General features: G+C 32.4%; 1 protein-coding gene across 13 annotated transcripts in view; it reads left to right on the top strand.

Moving 5' to 3' along the window:
• The window catches only part of stai (stathmin), a 517,066-nt gene that overhangs the window by 491,294 nt on the left and 5,460 nt on the right, over positions 1 to 20,312 (top strand). For all 13 annotated transcript variants that reach the window (XM_073967539.1, XM_073967532.1, XM_073967538.1 and 10 more), the window contains 2 exons: positions 18,536 to 18,705; positions 19,914 to 20,099. In XM_073967539.1, coding sequence (XP_073823640.1) covers positions 18,536 to 18,705; positions 19,914 to 20,099 — 356 coding nt within the window. The remainder of the gene's footprint in view (positions 1 to 18,535; positions 18,706 to 19,913; positions 20,100 to 20,312) is intronic.

Genomic DNA, 20,312 nt, shown 5'->3' with positions numbered 1-20,312 from the left:
TGTGGACCGGGACAAGTTGATTTGATGAAATATGGTGGAGTTTTGGAAATTTAGAGGTATCTAAATTATTTCATGATGTTCTGTATTTAGTTTTTAACTTATTTGACATTTAAACTATGAAACTGTACAAGTCAATTAGAAACTCGATTTTTATTCATTTAGTGTTTTTTTTTACATTTAAATTCCATAAAGGTGTTTCTCCTGAATAATCGTTGACGTTGTCATGGAAACAAAAATAAAAACTTTCCAAATGTTCATGTGAAAACTAATTAAATTTAAAATAATAGTAATTCTCCATTTTACCACTATCTCTTTCTAACTCACAATATACATACACACATACACGTGCTGGTGTATATTGCATACTTTTAGCCTTTGATTAATAGCAAAATATTATAACCTTCATTTGTGGTGTGATTATAAATCATTATTATTTTGTATAACAATCATGTATTTAAAATAAACTCTTTTAATAAACAACCTTTTGGAAATTTTTTGGGTTTTCCCACACATTTGTATAAAATTACAATAATTATACACTAAGCTGCATTTAACAAAATAAAGTTTAGGCGTGTTTGTTCGTTTCGTTCTAGAAAAATTCCAAAACTTCGAAAATAGAGACTTCTAAGAAATTATTTCGATTAAAGTGGGTATGGACTACTGTCTGCAAACTATCACATTTCATAGAAATATATTTTATGTTTAGGATTCTTTTATATGTTTTGTTATGAAAATATACACCCCCAAGTGTATACTATGAAAAGAAATATAATAACTAGTAAAACTTGTGCCTCTTACATAACATACATTCCATTCAACCAGGTATTTACACCTACATCCATCCACACAGAAAAATCCTTTTGAAGTTATGAAACTATGAAAGAAAGAAATAGAAACATTTAACATTCTTTTAATAATAACATCCTTATGCCAAGACAAGTTATGTGCTGTACTCTACTTCTTCTTCTTCTTATTTCTATTCATTACAATTGAATTTACAGGGTAATATTTGTTGGCATGTGTTTGTAATTTAATTAAATTGTAAATTAAAAGAAAAAGCTTTTATGTACATTAAAACTCTTTCTCCGTTTTACTTTGAAGATAAACCCCCATTATTATAAGTCTTCTTTTGTTATAGTTTGGATTTCCGAACAGATTTATAGAGTTTCGGTTAACTTAAAGTTAAAAGTGATTGAATTTCAAGGAGGAGCTTCTTGGAATTTCCTTTCAATGTAAAAATTATATTTTTAATTCCAACAAATTGGTTTATTTTGCGTTTTCAAATCCATCAGATAGTAAAATAACACATGTAATAATGGCGCATAGAGTGGCAAACTTACTTTGTACAGCATAATTGAACAGAAAACAAAAGAACTTCTTTTTAAAGCATACTCTTAGGCTTTCATGTTTTCGTATTTGTCTTTTCTATCTCTACTTTTCTATACATATGTTAGTTATTCATTACATTTGCCAAATTACCATTGAACTTCGTTTAACATTTCATTAATTCCCTCTTAATTAATTTCTTTTTTATGCATTTCATGTTTACCACTTTCATTTCTTACTACATTTTCTTTTCTCCTTTCCAAGTGTACCCAATCCATGAGTAGGTTGATTTTTTATTTCTTTTCTGCTTTTTTATTGCATTTGTTTCTCTTAATGATGACTAACGAAATCTTTTAACTGATTCTTTCGTACCGACATTTAATGCACATAAAGGGAAAGAACAATTACTGATGTTGTCACATTGTCGAAGTGTGGCTAATGTTGCGGTTTTTTGGTCAAGTAGCACACCGCTAATTTTAACTGTACACGCTTGCACAGGGTGTCAGATTGTTCTCCCCTCTGTATTATTTTAATTATATACTACATTTATTTACATTATGGAAACTTTTTTGATACTGAAAAATATCCCCTTTTTTAATTTAAGCAATAATACAATAACAAATATATTATTATAACGGCTAATAATGTATCAAAATCACAATATCGCCAAAGTCGTTTCTAAATTTTTTTTGGGAAAACATATTCTAAAATGGAATAAATTTGAATCAAAATGGAAAAATAAAAAATATGCTCTTTTATTAAATATTTAGCATGAAACAAAGTTGGTATTTTATAGAGAAAATTTCGAATATTTAACAGCCTGTTTCTGTATGTTTTTTGGTTTTGAAGCAAAAGCAAAGTTAAAATTATTTCGAAAACTAAAGTTCTAATTTCGACCCCAATAAATTGTAAAAACTTACAGCTTGTCTCTGTATGTCGAAACGAAAATGTGTGAGAATGATACACGCCCAAACTTTAGTTTTTGAAATATTTTTACCTTTGCTTTTGCTTCAAAACAAAAAGCAAATTTGAAAAACACACAATAGTTTGGGCGTGTTTCATCCGCACATATTTTCGTTTCGACATACAGAAACAGTCTGTTAATTTACAAAAAAGGTAAAAATACAGCTTATTGTTACTTCTACCTTTTTTAATACACATTGAATACAAATATAATATTCAAGAGGTAAAACTTATACAGGGTGTCACATATATAATAAATAGCAGAAAAACAATTTATAGCCCAGACTGAGAAGTCGTCAATACTCAAACTTTTGAATCCTATAAAATTTAATTTTGACATGCTATTTATTCATAACAGCGACGACGTTCTCGATGAATAGACGAGATATTAATTTTAATTGTTCTAAATTTGTTAACAACGAGAATTGATTGATAACTTTATCTTGCAGTTTCAATGAAAAATACGCAATTATCTCCTCTAGCATGTTTTCAATTACAAAACTGTCAACGTTTGAGTTAAAAGACCCATCCAATAAGATTATATGCCCGTTCGAGAACCTGCAAGAATGTATAAATATTAACTACGATAACAATTTTTCCTTTACGTTATCGAAAAAGTAGTAAAAATTAGTAGATTCTTGCAGTTCTGAAACAGATAAAATCCAGTACATTTAAACAATTAATTTAATTGCATGTACATCAAATTAAATTCACTGGATTTGAGGTGAGTTTTTATTTGACGTATACGAAATGGTATTGACAGTTGAATCCAAAGAATTTAGTAAATGTAAAATCCTTTAACATGTTGTATCAATTATCAACAAATATCGAGTAAAAATACACAGATAATGTCAAATGAGTCATTAATAACTTTTAAGTTGACAACACTTAGACAGGGTGTCACGTACTGTTTAATACTAATGCTTGGTTTACATTTGCGAAATCTACTCGATTTCAACTGTCAATTCCATTGCTCAAACGTCAAACGAAATCTCATCTGAAATCCATTGGATTTCATTTGACGTTTAACCAATGGAATTGACAGTTGAAATCGAGTGGATTCCGTAAATGTGAACCAAGCATATAATTAGCAAGAGGGGAAACTGCCAAATCAGTTACAAATACACATTTGTTCAAAAATTCGGGAGACGCAAAATGGATCAAACGTCAAATAACTGATTGTCAAATGTTAAATTCGCTTGAGATAGGTTATGAACTGAATCATATGGTTTTTGTTTTGATTTTTCATTGCGAGATTTTAAATTCGATCAGCTGGGCTGATGCATCTACTTTGGTAATTGAACCATGCATTTGTTTCAGTAGCACTTGCACAGGGTGTCACATACTGTTTAGCAGTAACTCGAACAAGGTGTTTCAAACTTTAATTGTTTTTCGTTCTCAGTTAGGTTTCTATGAAAAATCGTATAAAGGACATAAATGTAGAATGAAAAGTATTAAAAAGAAAATCACGATGTGTTAGCGTTCAAGGTTGCGATAGAAAGCGGAGTGGAAGCCATGCAAATTGAAATGGGAAAATCCTGATCGCTGCAAAAACACATTACAGTTGAAAAATCAAAGTTCGATGGCAAGCTAGGTCTCTTTATTACAATATTCGCAGGTACAATATTACCTGTGTTCCTTTACTTACCTGAGGTTACCATTTTTAAGAGTGGAGAGAGCGCATATGTCTTTCACTTCTACCACAGGCTACCTGAAAAATTTCTTCAGGTAAAAAATGGTAGAACATATTTTTCGACTTTTGTTTGACGATTATTTCAGAATGAATAAAAAATGGACGAAAAACAAAAGAAAAAGTCCAAACAACCACAAAATTATTTGACCGGTTTCGCTGTTAGTTTAGCCAGCTGATCAGACATATCGGCAGTGGAGAGGCTTCTCTGGCAATGTATCGAAACTCACACTTATACTGAAGTTATTGTAATACTGTAACTGCAAATATTTTTTCCAAACTAGCCTGAGTTAATCCCATTGTTGTTGTTTTAATGTTTAGAAACAACGAATTTATTAATGGAGAAAATTTGGCACTGTTCGACAAAGTGTAATGCAGGAAAGACAAAATTGCAAAACTATCCCAATAGAAAACGCCACCAATGTTCTGATTAATGAAAATGTTTTTCTTCAGTTGAAAATTTTGCCTATTGGGGTGAAGATCATTTTTAATATTAATTTTATTTAATTTCTCTTTGGAGTCGAGCTTAATGACCGATGATATGTGCAAGTGAAAAAGGAAAGCCGAAGATTCGAACCCACACAAACACCACTATGTGACATGTTTCGCCTTTGATAGAGGCTCATCTGACATATCGGCTGTAGAGCGGCTTCGCTGTCATGGAACTTTTCTTCTTTTAAAGGCAATTTGTTTTTACAAAGATGGATATTTGTCCGTTCATTTGTATGGCTTCCATGACAAACGCTTAGCGCAGTCTTTAGAAGTTATGAATTTTGGCTCTGAACGCTTACACGCCTTGACTTTCTTCATGCGCAGCCCCAGACTGGCTCAAGCTTATTTTTATTGAAAATGTTGCCTATTAGGGCGAAGAGGATTTGTAATGTTAATTTTAATTAATTTCTCGTTGGAGTTTCTCATTTTAAAATTCCATAAAACAATAATCCAGCTTCTGGACTGAAAAAAGTAATAATTGTGGCAAAATAAACTTTCGTTTTAGTGGTAGCATATTCATCCACATAAAATGTACCTGAATTATCGGTCATACTCGAGCTGAAACCACTCCTTTGTTCTTAAAGTGGAAAATAAAGAAGACTTCCAAGCGTAAAGGTTTCCCCAAATTTTCAACCTTTCAATTAAATATTTGGTTTGTCTTTTTACGTACTGAACTTTACTGAACATTTTTTCTTCAGTAAAGTTTTGACAATTGTATAATTGAAATGTTGCTAAACATTACTGAAGAAACGATGTTCAGTAAAGTTCAGTACGTAAAAGGACAAACCTATTATTATTTTTTTTTTTTTTTCACTGCAAAATTATCTGTCGAACAAGAATTGCTATGTCATCTGCCCAAGTAGATAACCAATGTTCAACCAAAGTCGTATTTTCAAAACCGACTAATAATCGGGTATGTTCAGAGACACACTTCACCTCTCACTTTACGCTTCAAGCATTTTGTTCACCCCATTTACTCATATTTTTGTGAATTTATTTGGGCTAAGTTTCCTTTGGGTATTTAAAAACAGGAGTACACCCTAGTACGTCCATAAAATACTCGAAAAATAAGCTTAAATGGGGTGATCTAAATGCTTTAGAAGTGTACTGAGAGGTGTAGTGTGTCTCTCAGAACGTATCCGAATATGATATCTCATCGCATCTGTGGGCTTTTATGTACACCGGTATATTCCGGTACACCTCGTGTAAAGAAGTTTGTAATAGTTGTAAATATCATCATAAAATGTACGTTCTCTGTAACGAGTACGGGAATACCAGAGCGCATTCTGGAATCACCGTTAAATCGCCTGTATGGTATTTATACCCTTTGATTAACTTATTTATGAAAACCATTGATTCAAATGTCACAAATAATACTACGCAACGCAGGATTACACATATGACAGTGTTTTCTTTTAGTGTAGTAAACTTTTACAGGGTGATTCATATACACACTGATTATTGATCATTCTATATTACTCTTGTGCCAGACACTGAAAATAACACATGAAAATATTTTAGCTTTTAGGAGAGAGCGGCGGTGGAGGAGCCCCCTTTCTCCCTTCTTACCCATAACTTCAAAACATTTTCATGAAAATGTTCATAGTCTGGCACAAGAGTTATATCAATTTGTACAGGGATAAATAATATGTCTTCTAAATTATTGGGAAAGGCAAGGCACATTTATAGAAGGTAGAAGTGACAATAATCTGTATTTTTACTTTTTTTTCTAAATTTGGTTTTCAAAATGTAATAGGGTCTACTCGTGAAATTTGAAACTTCGAAATTTGCTACCATAAAATACTTCTTTTCATCATAAACGTGTAACAAAAATTACCTACGAGAGTTCTGAATGCGTTATATTTACATTTTGATTCAAATTTGTTCTATTTTAGATGATTAACAAAATGTATTTATGTTTTTCCTGAAAAAAAATTTTGGAACGACCCTATTATTTAACATTTATTTATTTATTATTAACAATGTAGTAAATACAGAGTTAGTAAAAGACAAGATATAGCATTGGCTGCTGTGGCCATCAGCTAGTATTTAACATTTATCTTTGACAATTAATATTAAATAACCACAATGTTGTTTTTGTAAATTTGTTAGATGTTGTAATTCATGCATATACCTTATATGAATTTGCCTTGGGGAAAGGCATTATCAAGAAATCGTCATTTCAGTAAACATCGCTTAAAACTACATTGGCAACATTGTTTACAAAATAACACAGGGTTACTCACTTATCCCTGTGTTTTCGTTTAGTAGAATAATTGGTCTGTTCCTTTACTTTTGAAAGTGGTAAAACCGGCAAAAGTAGCAAAAGTTGTAATCTGCTTCCATATGAAGTAAAGGAACGCTTTTCGAGTAAAAAGTTGTAAAACTTGAAGATTCTTGCACGTAAAGGAACAGAGCTAATGTATATGATGATACATGTACACGCACTGATCATTAGAGTTGTACAATCTAGTTCATTTGAAAGATCTAGTTCAATAGTTCAGCTCTTTTAACTGAACTAGTTCAGTAATCTAGTTCATAGTTCACTATCTAGTCCAATCATTCGGATCAGAATCGTTCACCGGCTCTTAATCGTTCGTTGGATGAAAACGCATACATACACCAAATAGAAACAAACAATAGAATAATATAATTTAACTACTCCAGAACAAAAATATTACATTTGCATAGCTTCATTCCACTCATAAAGAAAGATTAAGTTGGTATAAATTTAAGAAAATACGTCCTTCATTTAGTTGGCTGGCAAAAAATGTTATGCTTTGTGTGTGTGTTTCTTTTATTTGTTCCTTTTTCTATCCAAAACAAGGCACATTCAATAGGTACTGGATTCGGCATATTGGAATATGTTATGTTTTTGATCCAAAACGTAGACAAACTCATCACATAACGAAGGCATCACTTAACACAGACGACGGCGTCATTTTATGCATTTGTGAACGACATGTCGAACTAGATTGTGAATCGTTCGTTTGTTGATCGTACGGTCACCGACTCTGATTATAGTTCAGTGAACTATTGAACTATATCGACTGATCTAGTTCATACGCTCTTTTCAATGAATCGTTCAATTGAACTAGTTCGTTCATGAACTATACAACTCTACTGATCATTGATCATTTTTGGTATATCAATTTATACAGGGTGACATAGCAACACTCAACAACAAAAATAACTAAAAATCGCATATCACATAACTATCGTTCAACACATTGCCTTGACAACATTGTTATTTTTTGCCATGACATGAGTGATTGTATGCTTGCTTGAATAAATGGTTATGATGATATAATAAATGTGTGTGTGTTTTATTAAGTGAATGTCAGCATTTTTATTTGCTGTTTTTCTTTCTTCTCCCTACTTTTACTGGATTTTCTCTGCTCTTTCTGCCATGATTTTAAAGTTCTGCTGCCAATCCGTTACTTGGCTTTGCTGTGTGCCATAAAAGTACAAGTACCATGCGTTCGTTCTAGTTTTTTTTTTCTCGTCCTACCATATAAGTGGCTGTTTTTTCCTCCACAAGTACACTTCAACAATGTAAAATTCGTTTTAATTACAATTTCCGCTTGTGCTACTACTGCTGCTGCTATGGCGATGTTATTGTTATGGTGGTTGGGTAAATGGCTTATAAAGGATACGCAATTTTTACCACTCACACCCACATAAACATAACCACTGAACGACTTCTTAAAAACTCGTTTAAATTTTATTTTAAAACTTGAAAAAAATGACAGAGCAAAAAAAAACATTTTTGCACTTTGTTTTCTGTTTTATTTTTCTTTAATGAATTAAGATTGCTGAGTTTTATGTTTTAATATATGGCCATAGCACAAACAAAATTTTACAGCTTTTTGAGTTTTCGTAGCATGATGTGTAGGCAAGTGTAAAATTTGTATAATTATAATCAACACAGGTATAAACATATGAAAAGACCACATGGATTTTGTGTTATTATGTTAATGAGTCTCTCGCACTCTTAGTTCACCAAACCAAGGGTAGTGCCAGCTGGTTTTTAGTAGAACTAATCCACTTGTCTTTTAACATATTACCTAAAAATTAATAACCGCTGACTACAGGCCTAACTAACCTTAATTAGAATAGTGTTTGCAATTTGCCAAAATATGTGGAGCGCATACTAGACATTGAGTGTGTGTGGTGTGCGTGTTTGGAGGTAGGAGGTCAAATATAAGAGCACTGCTAAATAGCCATTCAAGCTGTTAACCTAGTTTTAATTAAAACATAGGAATGGTTAATAAAAACAGGCTAAAGTCCTAAATACATCCAACGTTTGAGTAAAGATGGACGTCATTTCCGATAGAAGAATAAAGAAAAATTCAATATATGTTAGCCTTGCTCTTTCATTCTACTATCGAAAATTACGTCCAACTTTGCTGAAACTTTGGATGTGTTTGGGGCTTAAGACCACAACTAAATCTAGAATACAATGAAATAAGTGCTGCCCATCATTAGTAGAGGCCATTGTGGAATAAGATGGTGTTACATCAAATCATGTCAAAAGTCAAATTTGCTCACAATAATGCATTACTGTGAATTGCTTGTTTACATTTTGTATGTGATTTTATTCACAACTAGCAAATGCCCGCTACTTCGTATGCGGAAAGGAAACGAAATATATATATAAACAATATTTAATATGGGAATGGTGAATACTGGAGATTTTGTTGTACTAAGGCCTATTTTTATTACCAATATTTTTTCGATTGTAGTCAGAATTTAAAAAAAAAACAAGTAAGCCAAGGCTATAGTCGGACGGGGCCGACCATGTGATGCCCTACACCTTTACCGCTGGGAAGTAGCTTAAACAAATCAAAATTTCTTTATGGAACAAATAAACTTATTGTAAGAAATAACTTTGTCGATTCTGGTACCTTATCACACCAAGCTTAAATAATAATATAATAATTGTTTCACAAACATCTCAGAAGGAACAAGGGAGACTTTTCTCATATCAATGAGTGAGTGTACCCCGATTCATATTCGCTCAATGATATGGGACCCACAGCTTATCTCCGAGTCCGAACGGCGTGCCCTAAGACACCACTTGTAGAGATGTTTTATATGGCTGAAATACTCAGAAAATTTCGCAGAGATTACTGAAGGATATTTTGCCATCGTTAAATCGTTAAATTTGATTTTACCTGGCTGCAATGTATGTATAAAAATCCATTTGGATAATTAAAACCTTAGGGCACCATGTAATTTGCAATAATGCAAAAACTGGGAATAGGAAAATGTGGTTCTCTACACAAAACACATTATATATTAAGCAGTAGGCCCGTTATCTAGCAGACACGTGATTGCTTCAGGGGAAGATCAGTAGTTCTATTTCCATATTACTTTGCCGGCATATGCCCTCCAGGAAATAAAATATAGACCAAAAATATTTTTTTTTGCATACAAAAGTAATGGTCCATTTCACCCGCTAAATAATGTCTGATCATCATCCAAAATTGTAAGTATCTTCTTCTACCTAAACGTTTACCTCGTACAAAATTTCGTAATTTCGTACCATTTAGTACTACTTCGTGCACATTAGTACGATTTTCCAAAGCTACCTCCATATCTCAATTCTATATTCCAACAGTAATATTAATTCCAAATTTCAGGATTCCAGCTCTTCAAATCCAAATCATACTAAACTCACTACCATTTAGGACTTTTCGACCTTTGGTACATCTTTCTTACTCTTCATCAGTGATCCCTATTCCAAATTTCAGGATTCCGGCCCTATTCGTTAACCCATACCCAAATTGTATTATATTTAGTACCATTTAGTATTTTTCGTATAATTTTAATTCGAATTTCTAAAAACCTTTCATTTTTACTCTTCATCAGTGATCCTCATTCCAAATTTCAGGATTCCAGCTCTATCCGTTCACCCAAATCCAAATTGTACTAAATTTAGTACCATTTAGTACTTTTAGTGCACTTTTAGTTCTAATTTCTAAAAACCTTTCTTTGTTACTCTCCATCAGTGACCCTCATTACAAATTTCAGGATTCCAGCTCAATCCGTTCACCCAAATCCAAATTGTACTAAATTTAGTACCATTTAGAACTTTTCGTGCACTTATAATTCGAATTTCCAAAAACCTTTCTTTCTTACTCTCCACCAGTGACCCTAATTTAAAATTTCAGGATTCTAGCTCCATCCGTTCACCCAAATCCAAATTGTACTAAATTTAGTACTATTCGTGCACTTATAGTTCGAATTTCCAAAAACCTTTCTTTGTTACTCTCCATAAGTTACCCTAATTTCAAATTTCAGGATTCCAGCTCTATCCGTTCACACAAATCCAAATTGTACTAAATGTAGTACCATTTAGTACTTTTCGTACCCTTGTAGTTCGAATTTCCAAAAACCCGTTGGTACATCTTTCTAGCTCTCCATCAGTTACCCTCATTCCAAATTTCAGAATTCTAGCTCTTACCGTTTGCCTAATACAAAGGGTACCATATTTAGTACCTTTTAGTACTTTTCGTACACTTCTAGGTCGAATTTCCAAAAACGCAGCCTTATCTCACCCCTACACACCAACAGCAACCTACACCCAAAATTTCAACTTTCTAGCTTCAGCGGTTTCGTCTGGGCGCTGATGAATCAGTCAGTCACTCACCTCACTACTCTTTTATATATATAGATAACGCATTTTGACAACTGGTATGAAGATCCGCTGTTTTTGGAGTTACACCTTATTATTCCACCATGGTAGAGGCCTTTTAAATGTAATAAGGAAGATATTCAATAAGTCCCGGTGCACACTAGATTGATTCCATTGAAAAATGTAATGAAATCTGGTGTTCTTAGATCGAGTTCCCCACTACAGCAACTCCATGATATTACTTTACTATGGAACTCGATCTAGAGATGCATAGTTTCATAAAATTTATTCAATGAAATCACTATAGTGTGGAACGTGACTAAAAAGCACATAGCATACAGTATATATTCTTAATTTCGTCCACAATAATAATAATGATAATAATAATAATAGCTATTGAACGTTTCAGATACTTTTCTAGACAATAAAAATTCATTCAAAATCTACGTTTCAGAAGCTTTTGATAGTTAATAAAGCAATATTCTTAATGTTTCAAAAGTTTCGGAGTGTAACATTTTTAAATTTTTTGTATCCTAATGTTATTTTTAATTTACTTAAGGCCTGCGTACATAAGCTGCCTTTCCTGCTTACTTAAGATAAAAGAATAAAAAAGAAAAGGGCAACCCAGTTCGAAATTTCCTCGGCCTTCTTTAATCTTTTATTTTTATTATGTCAAAAAATGATGCAGGAAAGCAAGACAATCAGGCAGAGCAGCTTATGTACACAGGCCTTTACTTTTTCAAACTTTACTCTTAAACCCCTAACACCCATTACTGATCCCCATCAACATAATTTATTTTACAACTCATGAAAAAGTTTCTTTCATATTCCCCATTGTCCTTATAGTTGCGCTTATAACATCAATTTTAGTTGCACTATTTTGCACTTTACTAATATTCTATACACCATATAGAAATAAATGAAACAAAGATGGAAGAAGAAAGAAAAAACTGTGTTCAACTCATTAACATTTATAATAAATACCAACTTTTTTCTCTAATTCCTTTTTTTTTTTTGCAAATACCTTCACACTCTGTTGAGTGTAAGAAGAACAAAAAGAAGAAAACTTTTACAAAACTAAAAACAAAAGTTTAAACATGACCATAAAACTATATAATTTCTATACATAATATACATTTGAATGATTCTATTCTCGCCCACAAGTATTTTAATTTCTATACTTTTTTATTATTATTGTGGGATTTTAGGTCATTAAAATTGTGCAAAATAAAAACGAACATTGGAAATGAAAACTTTTTCCATAATGAAACTAAATATTAAATGAACAAATACACCGCACAGTAAAAGCTTTTTCATGTTAATACAATATGTGATAGAATTTCAAAAATATTTCTAATTTTTAATGAAGTAAAAATTATTGAGAACAAAAATTGATTGTTTTGATAAATCGGAAATATTTTTTGTTATATTGACAAATAAAACACCACTAATTTGGTCAGCTGATAACTTTAACACAGGGTGTCACATAGAGTTCACTTATGTTATGCAATATTATAGGCCGTTTATATATAACAAGGTTAACCCAGTGGGTCTGGGTTTCAAATGTCATTTCCATTGTATATACTTCAAACAAATCCTCATAAAGAAGGTTAACCCTGCAAAAAACTATAATATAAACGCCGTATTATTGGTGTGTTCGTTTACTTAGAGGTAGTTTACACCATCTATCAATGTCATATGACACGAAAAAAAAACATTCCATATCTACCCACGGAGGCAATGTGGAGACGTAGTTTTTTTTACATTTTTGCTGGTGTGGGCCCACAGAGTAAATGGCGTAAGGAAAATCTCCAATATTGCAAATATTAGCGAATATATAGCGATGGAAAATTTCATGTCATATGACATTTACATATAGTGTAAACTACCCCTTAATAATTTGTAAAAATTTGTACAAGTCCTGTAACTTCTTGTAAACGACTAAGGTCTTTTGTATTGTCCTGAAGAGTAAACGAACAGCATCCAGTAACCTCCTATTCGTCGAGCATTAAAAAATAAAATAAAAAAGACCATTTGAAATGAAAACTTTTTCCATAATTAAACTAAATTTTTAATGAACAAATGCACAGCACAGTAAAAGCATTTTCATGTTAATACAACATGTGATAGAATTTTATATATTTCTAACTTTTAATGAAGTAAAATTTATTGAGAACAAAAATTGATTATTTTTGTAAATCGGAAATATTTTTTGTTACATTGACAAAACACCACTAATTTGGTCAGCTGATAACTTTAACACAGGGTGTCACAACGAGTTAACTAATGTTGTGCAATTTTATAGGTGTGTTCGTTTACTCAATAATTTGTAAAAATTTGTACAAGCCCAGTAACTTCTTGTAAACGACTAAGGTCTTTTATATTGTACTGAAGAGTAAACGAACAGCATCTAGACACCTCCTATTCGTCGAGCATTAAACAGGATACACACGATCAGTTTCAATGTACAGTTCTGTATAATTTTTTATTTATTATTTTTACCATGGGAAGTGACAATTTTTGCATAATAAAACTAAAACTAAAAAATAATAAAACTACATTTTTAATTTTCATTTCAAATGTTCATAGAACAAGAATCCAGCACCAGCTCAACATATCGTTTTTCGTGTTAATGCAGTAATTGATAGAATGTTAGATATTCAATTTTTTAAATGAAGTAAAATTTATTGAGAACAAATTGATTGTTTTGTATTAGAGATGCAGTAAATCGGTAATATTTTTTGTTATATTGACAACAAATTTGGTCACAGGGTGTCACATAGAGTTCACTAATGTTATTAAATGTTGTTTATGGCTATATCACACCATATGCTTTTTCACATGTATGTTGTAACTTTGCCTATACTAATATACAGACCAGTTGATGTCATACATGTGAAAAAGCATATGGTGTGATATAGCCATTACACCTCCTATTGTCCCAATTTACATTGGGCGAGTTTACTTGCGGCAATTGTCATTTTGTAGGAGAGAGAGGTGAGGCATATGGTAACCCTTTGCCTCTCAGTACCCTCTCTCACCTACAAACTGACAATTGCCGCAAGTAAACTCGCCTAATGTAAATTGGGACATTCATCGGGCATTAAACTGGGTACACACTATCAGTTTCAATGTACAGTTTTGTATCATTTTTTATTTTTACCATTGGACATGAAAACTTTTTCCATAATGAAAAATTTCATGAGTAGACCCTATTACATTTTGAAAACTAAATTTACAAAAAAAGTAAGAATACAGCTGATTGTCACTTCTACCTTATATAAATATGCCTTGATCAAATGTTGTTTACATCTAGAGCTGGCAAACCATCGATATTCCCAACATTATATATTTTCGATATAATATTTTAAAATATCGATTGCTACCGATATTATCGTTAAGTGTTCAACACCATTAATTTGGAGATGAAAATGGCGGAAATGACAATGCATTTCTTGATATTTTGCACAAGTACTTCACAGAAATGTAAAGGAGAATAAACAATTGCTTTTATTTTATAAAAATATTAAAAAAATGCATTTTACTTTTCCGAAAACATTGTACGTGTGACTACGGACATACTTTTTCACATCCACAAAACCGAAAAGCCGCGAATTCTATTTCTATATATTTCAATGAATTTTAGGTTGGGGATTTTTGTTCCGATAATATCGATAGGCAAAACTATCTATCGATATTTAAATTTAAAAAAATAATCGATTTTATCGATAGTGTCATCGATTTTTTGCCAGCTCTATTTACATCTCCTATTATTAAATGGGTTTTGATGAACAGTTTTTATCGATTTCTGACTGTCTAACAACCAAAATAAATAGTCGTGAATGAAATACTTGTTTTACCAGCCAGTGTAAATTAAGTTTTATTGGCCTTCTCGGTTATCAGCTTAATTACTTTCAGATGAAAAGATATCAAATTGTTTAATTTCCTTATCCACGTTCCCACTATTTTCCTTAGTTCTTAATGTGAAATCTTAAAGTGATTTGAAGGAAAATCTATAGTTTAAGCATATGAAAATCATTCCATATCCTTTTTCCATGTAATCTGTTTATGAAACAACATTTTTCAACCAGCAGTTCTTCAACGCATTTGGTCAGCAGTGATTAATGGCCCCCCAACTTAAAACAAAAACAGACCTTCAACATATTCATGGCATTTTTGTTAAATGCTCTCTTTTGGGGTTGCGTTAAAACAAATATTCATCATGTCCATTTGTGTAAAATAAATGTTGTGGAAATGAATCGTTGAAATTGTGAGTGGCACTTGAAGGACGAGTAGAAAAGAGGACATGAAAAGCAAATGTATACAAAATATTAAACAAATTTTTATTGAGAACAAAAATTGTTGGTTTTTTAGACTTGTATTTTGAGGTAGTAACGAAATTTTAGCATTTGACTTAGTCTTATGCCAGACTATGAAAATTTTCATGTACGTGAAAATGAGTTTATAGGCAAGAGGTGTGAAGGGGGTGAAACTCTGTACACAAGGTTCTGTAATCGGAAATTATTTTTTGTGTTTAAATTCGTAACTCTCAAACCAATGTAAAGCAATGGAAATATCAAAATTTTCATTTGATTTCATATACGTGTGTGAATGTCAATGAAATTTTAGAAGAAAATGACAAAGAGTTTTCAATGAAAATTTTCATAGTCTGACATAAGACATATTAGGCTAATTTTCTGAAAGAGTGCCGTAAATGATCACAGGGTGATTCAGAAGATGTTTGTTCTACACAAGAGCTTTGTTCCAGAACCAGAAAGTTTCTAATATTTTTGAAAGTTTTGCAATATTTTTGCGAAAATGCCGTTCCTCTTTCTACAAAAAGTTGCACTTCTCTTTAAACAAAAATTACCCTGAATAGAGCTCCCTTTAGAAACTTGTTAAACCACAAATTTTGGCGATCAAAAAGCTGTAAAATATTTTTCGGTTTCTATTTGGCTGATAAGTCGACTCCGACATTCCACTTTTTTGACGTTTCTACCATTTTTCCGTCCCCGTATGTGGAATTCATTTAAAAAAGTACAGAAACGAAGCTATTCAAATGGTCGGTTCCTTTACTTTTGAAAATTGTAAACCCGGCAAAATTAGTAAAAATTGTAAACTGCTCCCGTATGAATTCTATGTTGTCTGAAGTAAACGAACGCTGACCTAAAGTTAAAAAATTATTCATATGTCAAACATAAAATTAGTTCGCCAAATAAAACGCCCTTTACATTCGCGTTTTCCGAAATTCTGCTAAATTTGCTATGATTTGGCATACAAAAATAAAATCATCTTAATTGGTGATTTCAACATCGAAATCGCAGTACTCGTAATAGAATTGTTCCACACAAATACAATACGGGACAAGGGAGACTTCTCTCATATCAATGAGTGCACCCCGATTCATATTAGCTCAATTATAGCTGTGTTCCTTTACTTACCTGAGGTTACCATTTTAACCATTTTTAACCTGCAAAGCGTTCCTTAACCCCGAAAAGTGGCAAAACTGGAAGCAATTTTTAAGAGAGTGAGAGGGGAGAGAGAGCGAAAATGGCTTTCTCTTCTACCGCAGGCTACCAGCAAAATTTCTGCAGGCAGAAAATGGCAGAACTGATTTTTCGACTTTTGTTTGACGATTATTTCACAAAATGGACGAAAAACCGAAGAAAAGTCGAACACTGACAACACTAAATTAAAAACTGTGAAATAAAAGACGAAAATTGATTTTTTATGTTTTTTTTCTGACATTGCTGCCGGATCTACCATTTTTCCGTTCCTTTACTTTTCTGGTAAAAATGTTCATGAGAGAGCAATTTTGAACAATTTTGACACTTTTCTCTTTTACCACTCTTACCATTAAAAAGTAAAGGAACAAAGCTTATGTGAGACGTACTGTTATTGCCGAGTCCGAACGCCGTGTCTTAAGACACCACTTGTAAAGAAGTTTTACATGACTGAAATACTCAGGAAATGTCGCTAACATAACTGAGGGGTATTTTGCCACCGTTGAAATGTTTGATGTTGCCTGGGGATCGAACCCACGACTTTCAGCGTGCAAGGTGGGTGGGCATACCATTGCACTACGGTGGCACCCTCGTGATAAACAACGTTGTTTTTGTCTAAAAAATACAAATTTTCACGTGGTACAATAAAAAAGAGTATATAATATCAAAATTTGTAAAAAAGGTGAAAAAATGTTGGTATTTGAAGCTTTGTTCATGTTGTGGGTGAGTGTAAACCAATGCTGAGCAAAATAATAAAAGAGAGTATTTAAGGGAGAATTAATTTAAAATTTTTCTTAATCTTCTATTCCTTTTTTTATTTATTTGTAACATAAATGTTGTCAAAAATAATACATGAAACAAATTATAACAAAATAAATAAAAAAACATGTATAAACGTTGATATTTTTGAAGGTTTCAATAAACCAAAAGAAAATCCCTACAACTTGGATATGTCCTAGCACACAGGAGTGCTCAGCCCTGGTGTAAACGTACCTTTACTGTCTTTTGTTCAATGGTTACTGGGTGCTTCAGAATATATTAATTGCATATGGTTACAAAAACACTAAAGATATATGAATGAATAATAAAAAATAAAACTGCGTTTTTGACAGAGTGAGAGAGAAAATTAAGGTGTAGAATGATAATCACACTATTTCTCTCTCACATATAGAGTTTATGTCTTCTTTCAACTAACCTCTGAAAGTCTCATAGAAGATCACTGGGTATACCAGACGATGTTTATTTCACACAAATTTAGGTTCTTTGTTCACTGGGTGCTTCAGAAAAATATTTTTACATTATGCGATATGTAATAGTACGGTTACATTAGAGTTGTTTGCTGGGTTAACCCACTTCATGAGGATTTATTTGGTATAAGTAAAGAGGTAGATCTAGATGAAAACAATTTAAAGCACCCTGGTTTTTCCTGAAGTCATATAACTTCAAAATCAGTATAATACTTTTTTAGACATTTTATAAAAAATCGCGAAAAATTAATGAAGTGCCAAAGTTTCTCCACACTATCGACTTGTGGATTGATTAAAGCCCCCGGCACATACGGTACGTTGTGCGACGCGTTGCGCGTTGAAAACAACAACCACATGAAAAATGTGTAAGTGATGCCAAGTTTGTTCTTGAAGTTTTCATGTGGTTGTTGTAACGTGACGCTCAACGGACCGTATGTGCCGGGGCCTTAAGTGATTGTTTCAATGCAAAGCTGAAGAATTTCTTCCAATTTTAAAAATCACTGAATTCGATTGTGTTTAGATTTGTTTGGCATATTATTTAGGAACACTTGAAGAAAAAAACTAAAATGACAGAAAGCCGTTGCCAACCTTTCTAATTAAACCACGATTTTAATAAAAAATACATTTTGCAATATTTTAATAACATTTTTTTTCTTCTTTTCTCTCATTTCAGCCACTGAGATTCGCTGCCAGGAAAAATCACGTGGTGGTTTGAGTTATGAAGTGATTCTGGCTGAGCCAGCACCAAATGTAACCATACCCAAGAAGCCAGTAACCCCTGGTAAAAATGTCTCAGCCGAAGAAATTGAGCAAAAATTGAAGGCCGCCGAAGAAAGACGTATTGTAAGTAGAAAACTAACTAAGTAAAAAACTAAGAAAATAATATACAGAATCAAGGCGTTGAATGTTTTATGCGACTTTTTGGCAAATCGACGACAGGGTGACATCGAGAGTACATTTTATAAGACGAATGTCACACTAGAATATTTCCGTGAAAAAAATTTGATAATTTACGCGTATTTAGATCGTGTTCTTCAATACAATTTCATTATTTTACTCTAATTTAACGCAATTTATAGGTCTGTACGATAACCCAAAAATTTGTACAAATTTTTACTGAATGCTCTTCGATAACAAAATTATCCAGCAAAAGGATATTTGGAGAGTTTTGTGACTGAGAACTTGCAAATTTTTGCTGGGAAAATTTGTCCCGCAAAAATTTGCAAGTCTGATCAGCTGACTTTTAATCACATGTTCAATGTAAACAACTCCAAATGTTAACATTTTTGACCAAGAAATTTTCACAATTGCACATTTTTTAGACTCTAAAGCTGTGGGGAGAGGATTTAAGCATTAAATAAGTAATCTGCAATTTTAAAATTTATGTTTTTGTTCCGTTTGGTGGTTTAAAATATCAAAAGAAACAAAAACAAATTTCATACATTTTCGGAAACAGCTTATTTTCTTGCAAGTTTTTTGCAAAATGTTGTTCGATAACTTTCTGCAATTTTTCTTGCCTGAGAGAGTAAAATTCACTGAGAGAGGTTGCTGGAACTGACTGAGTATTGCTGGGAAAGTTATCGTACACACCTTACTTCACGAAACTACTCTAGTGTGAACTTCGATTAATGAAATTTTATTCGTTCATGTCTTATCATAATTCGGGGCTCGATTACTCAGCCTCTAGCATGATACAATAAGAAGGTAGCAACAACTGCCGTTTTTGGTAACATAAGATGTCAAAATTTTACATAAATTCAATGCAATTGACACATTATGTTACCATCAGCTGGGCTTCAGCTGGGCTGATAGTGCTACCTTCTTATTGTATCATGGCCTCTAGACGACTTGTTCCATCTATCGTTAAGAATATATTGTCGAAAATTTAAAACTAATATTTTCTGAGAAAAATTAGAGTAAACAGTTGAGAAAAAGTTAAATTTTTAGCCGTCAGTGTTTAAAATAAAACAACTTATAACACTCTGATTCTGTTTCATTACTAAGACTTTTGTTAGTCGTAATTCTAACTGTTTATCTTGTCTTCCTTCTAGTCTTTGGAACAAAAGAAAATGGCTGACTTAACTTATAAATTGGCCAAAATTGAAGAAGCCACACGTAAAAAAGATGAAATCACCAATGAATTCATCAATCAAACCAAGGAACAATTGGAATCGAAAATGGAACAACATGTTGAGAAGCGTGAAGCCATTATTAGTGATTTGAAAGAGAAATTGAAGGTATGTTCAAAGAGAAAACTGAAGAATGTATGATTTTCCATATCCATGAAAAGCAAGTGACTTTCTTGCTGAAGTCATTTCTGGTAAAAGTAGAGTTGTGTAGTTCCGGAACACTCTACGAGACTTTTTTTATGTGTCAACTACGAAGAACGGAGCTATGAAAAAGCGTGAAAGCAACATTTAACATCATTTAATTATATCGATCTCGGAAGT

This window comes from Musca autumnalis, unplaced genomic scaffold (assembly GCF_047663935.1).
Source record: "Musca autumnalis isolate F117 unplaced genomic scaffold, ASM4766393v1 scaffold_2, whole genome shotgun sequence".
NCBI lineage: Eukaryota > Metazoa > Arthropoda > Insecta > Diptera > Muscidae > Musca > Musca autumnalis.
This window is presented reverse-complemented; position numbering and strand designations above follow the sequence as displayed.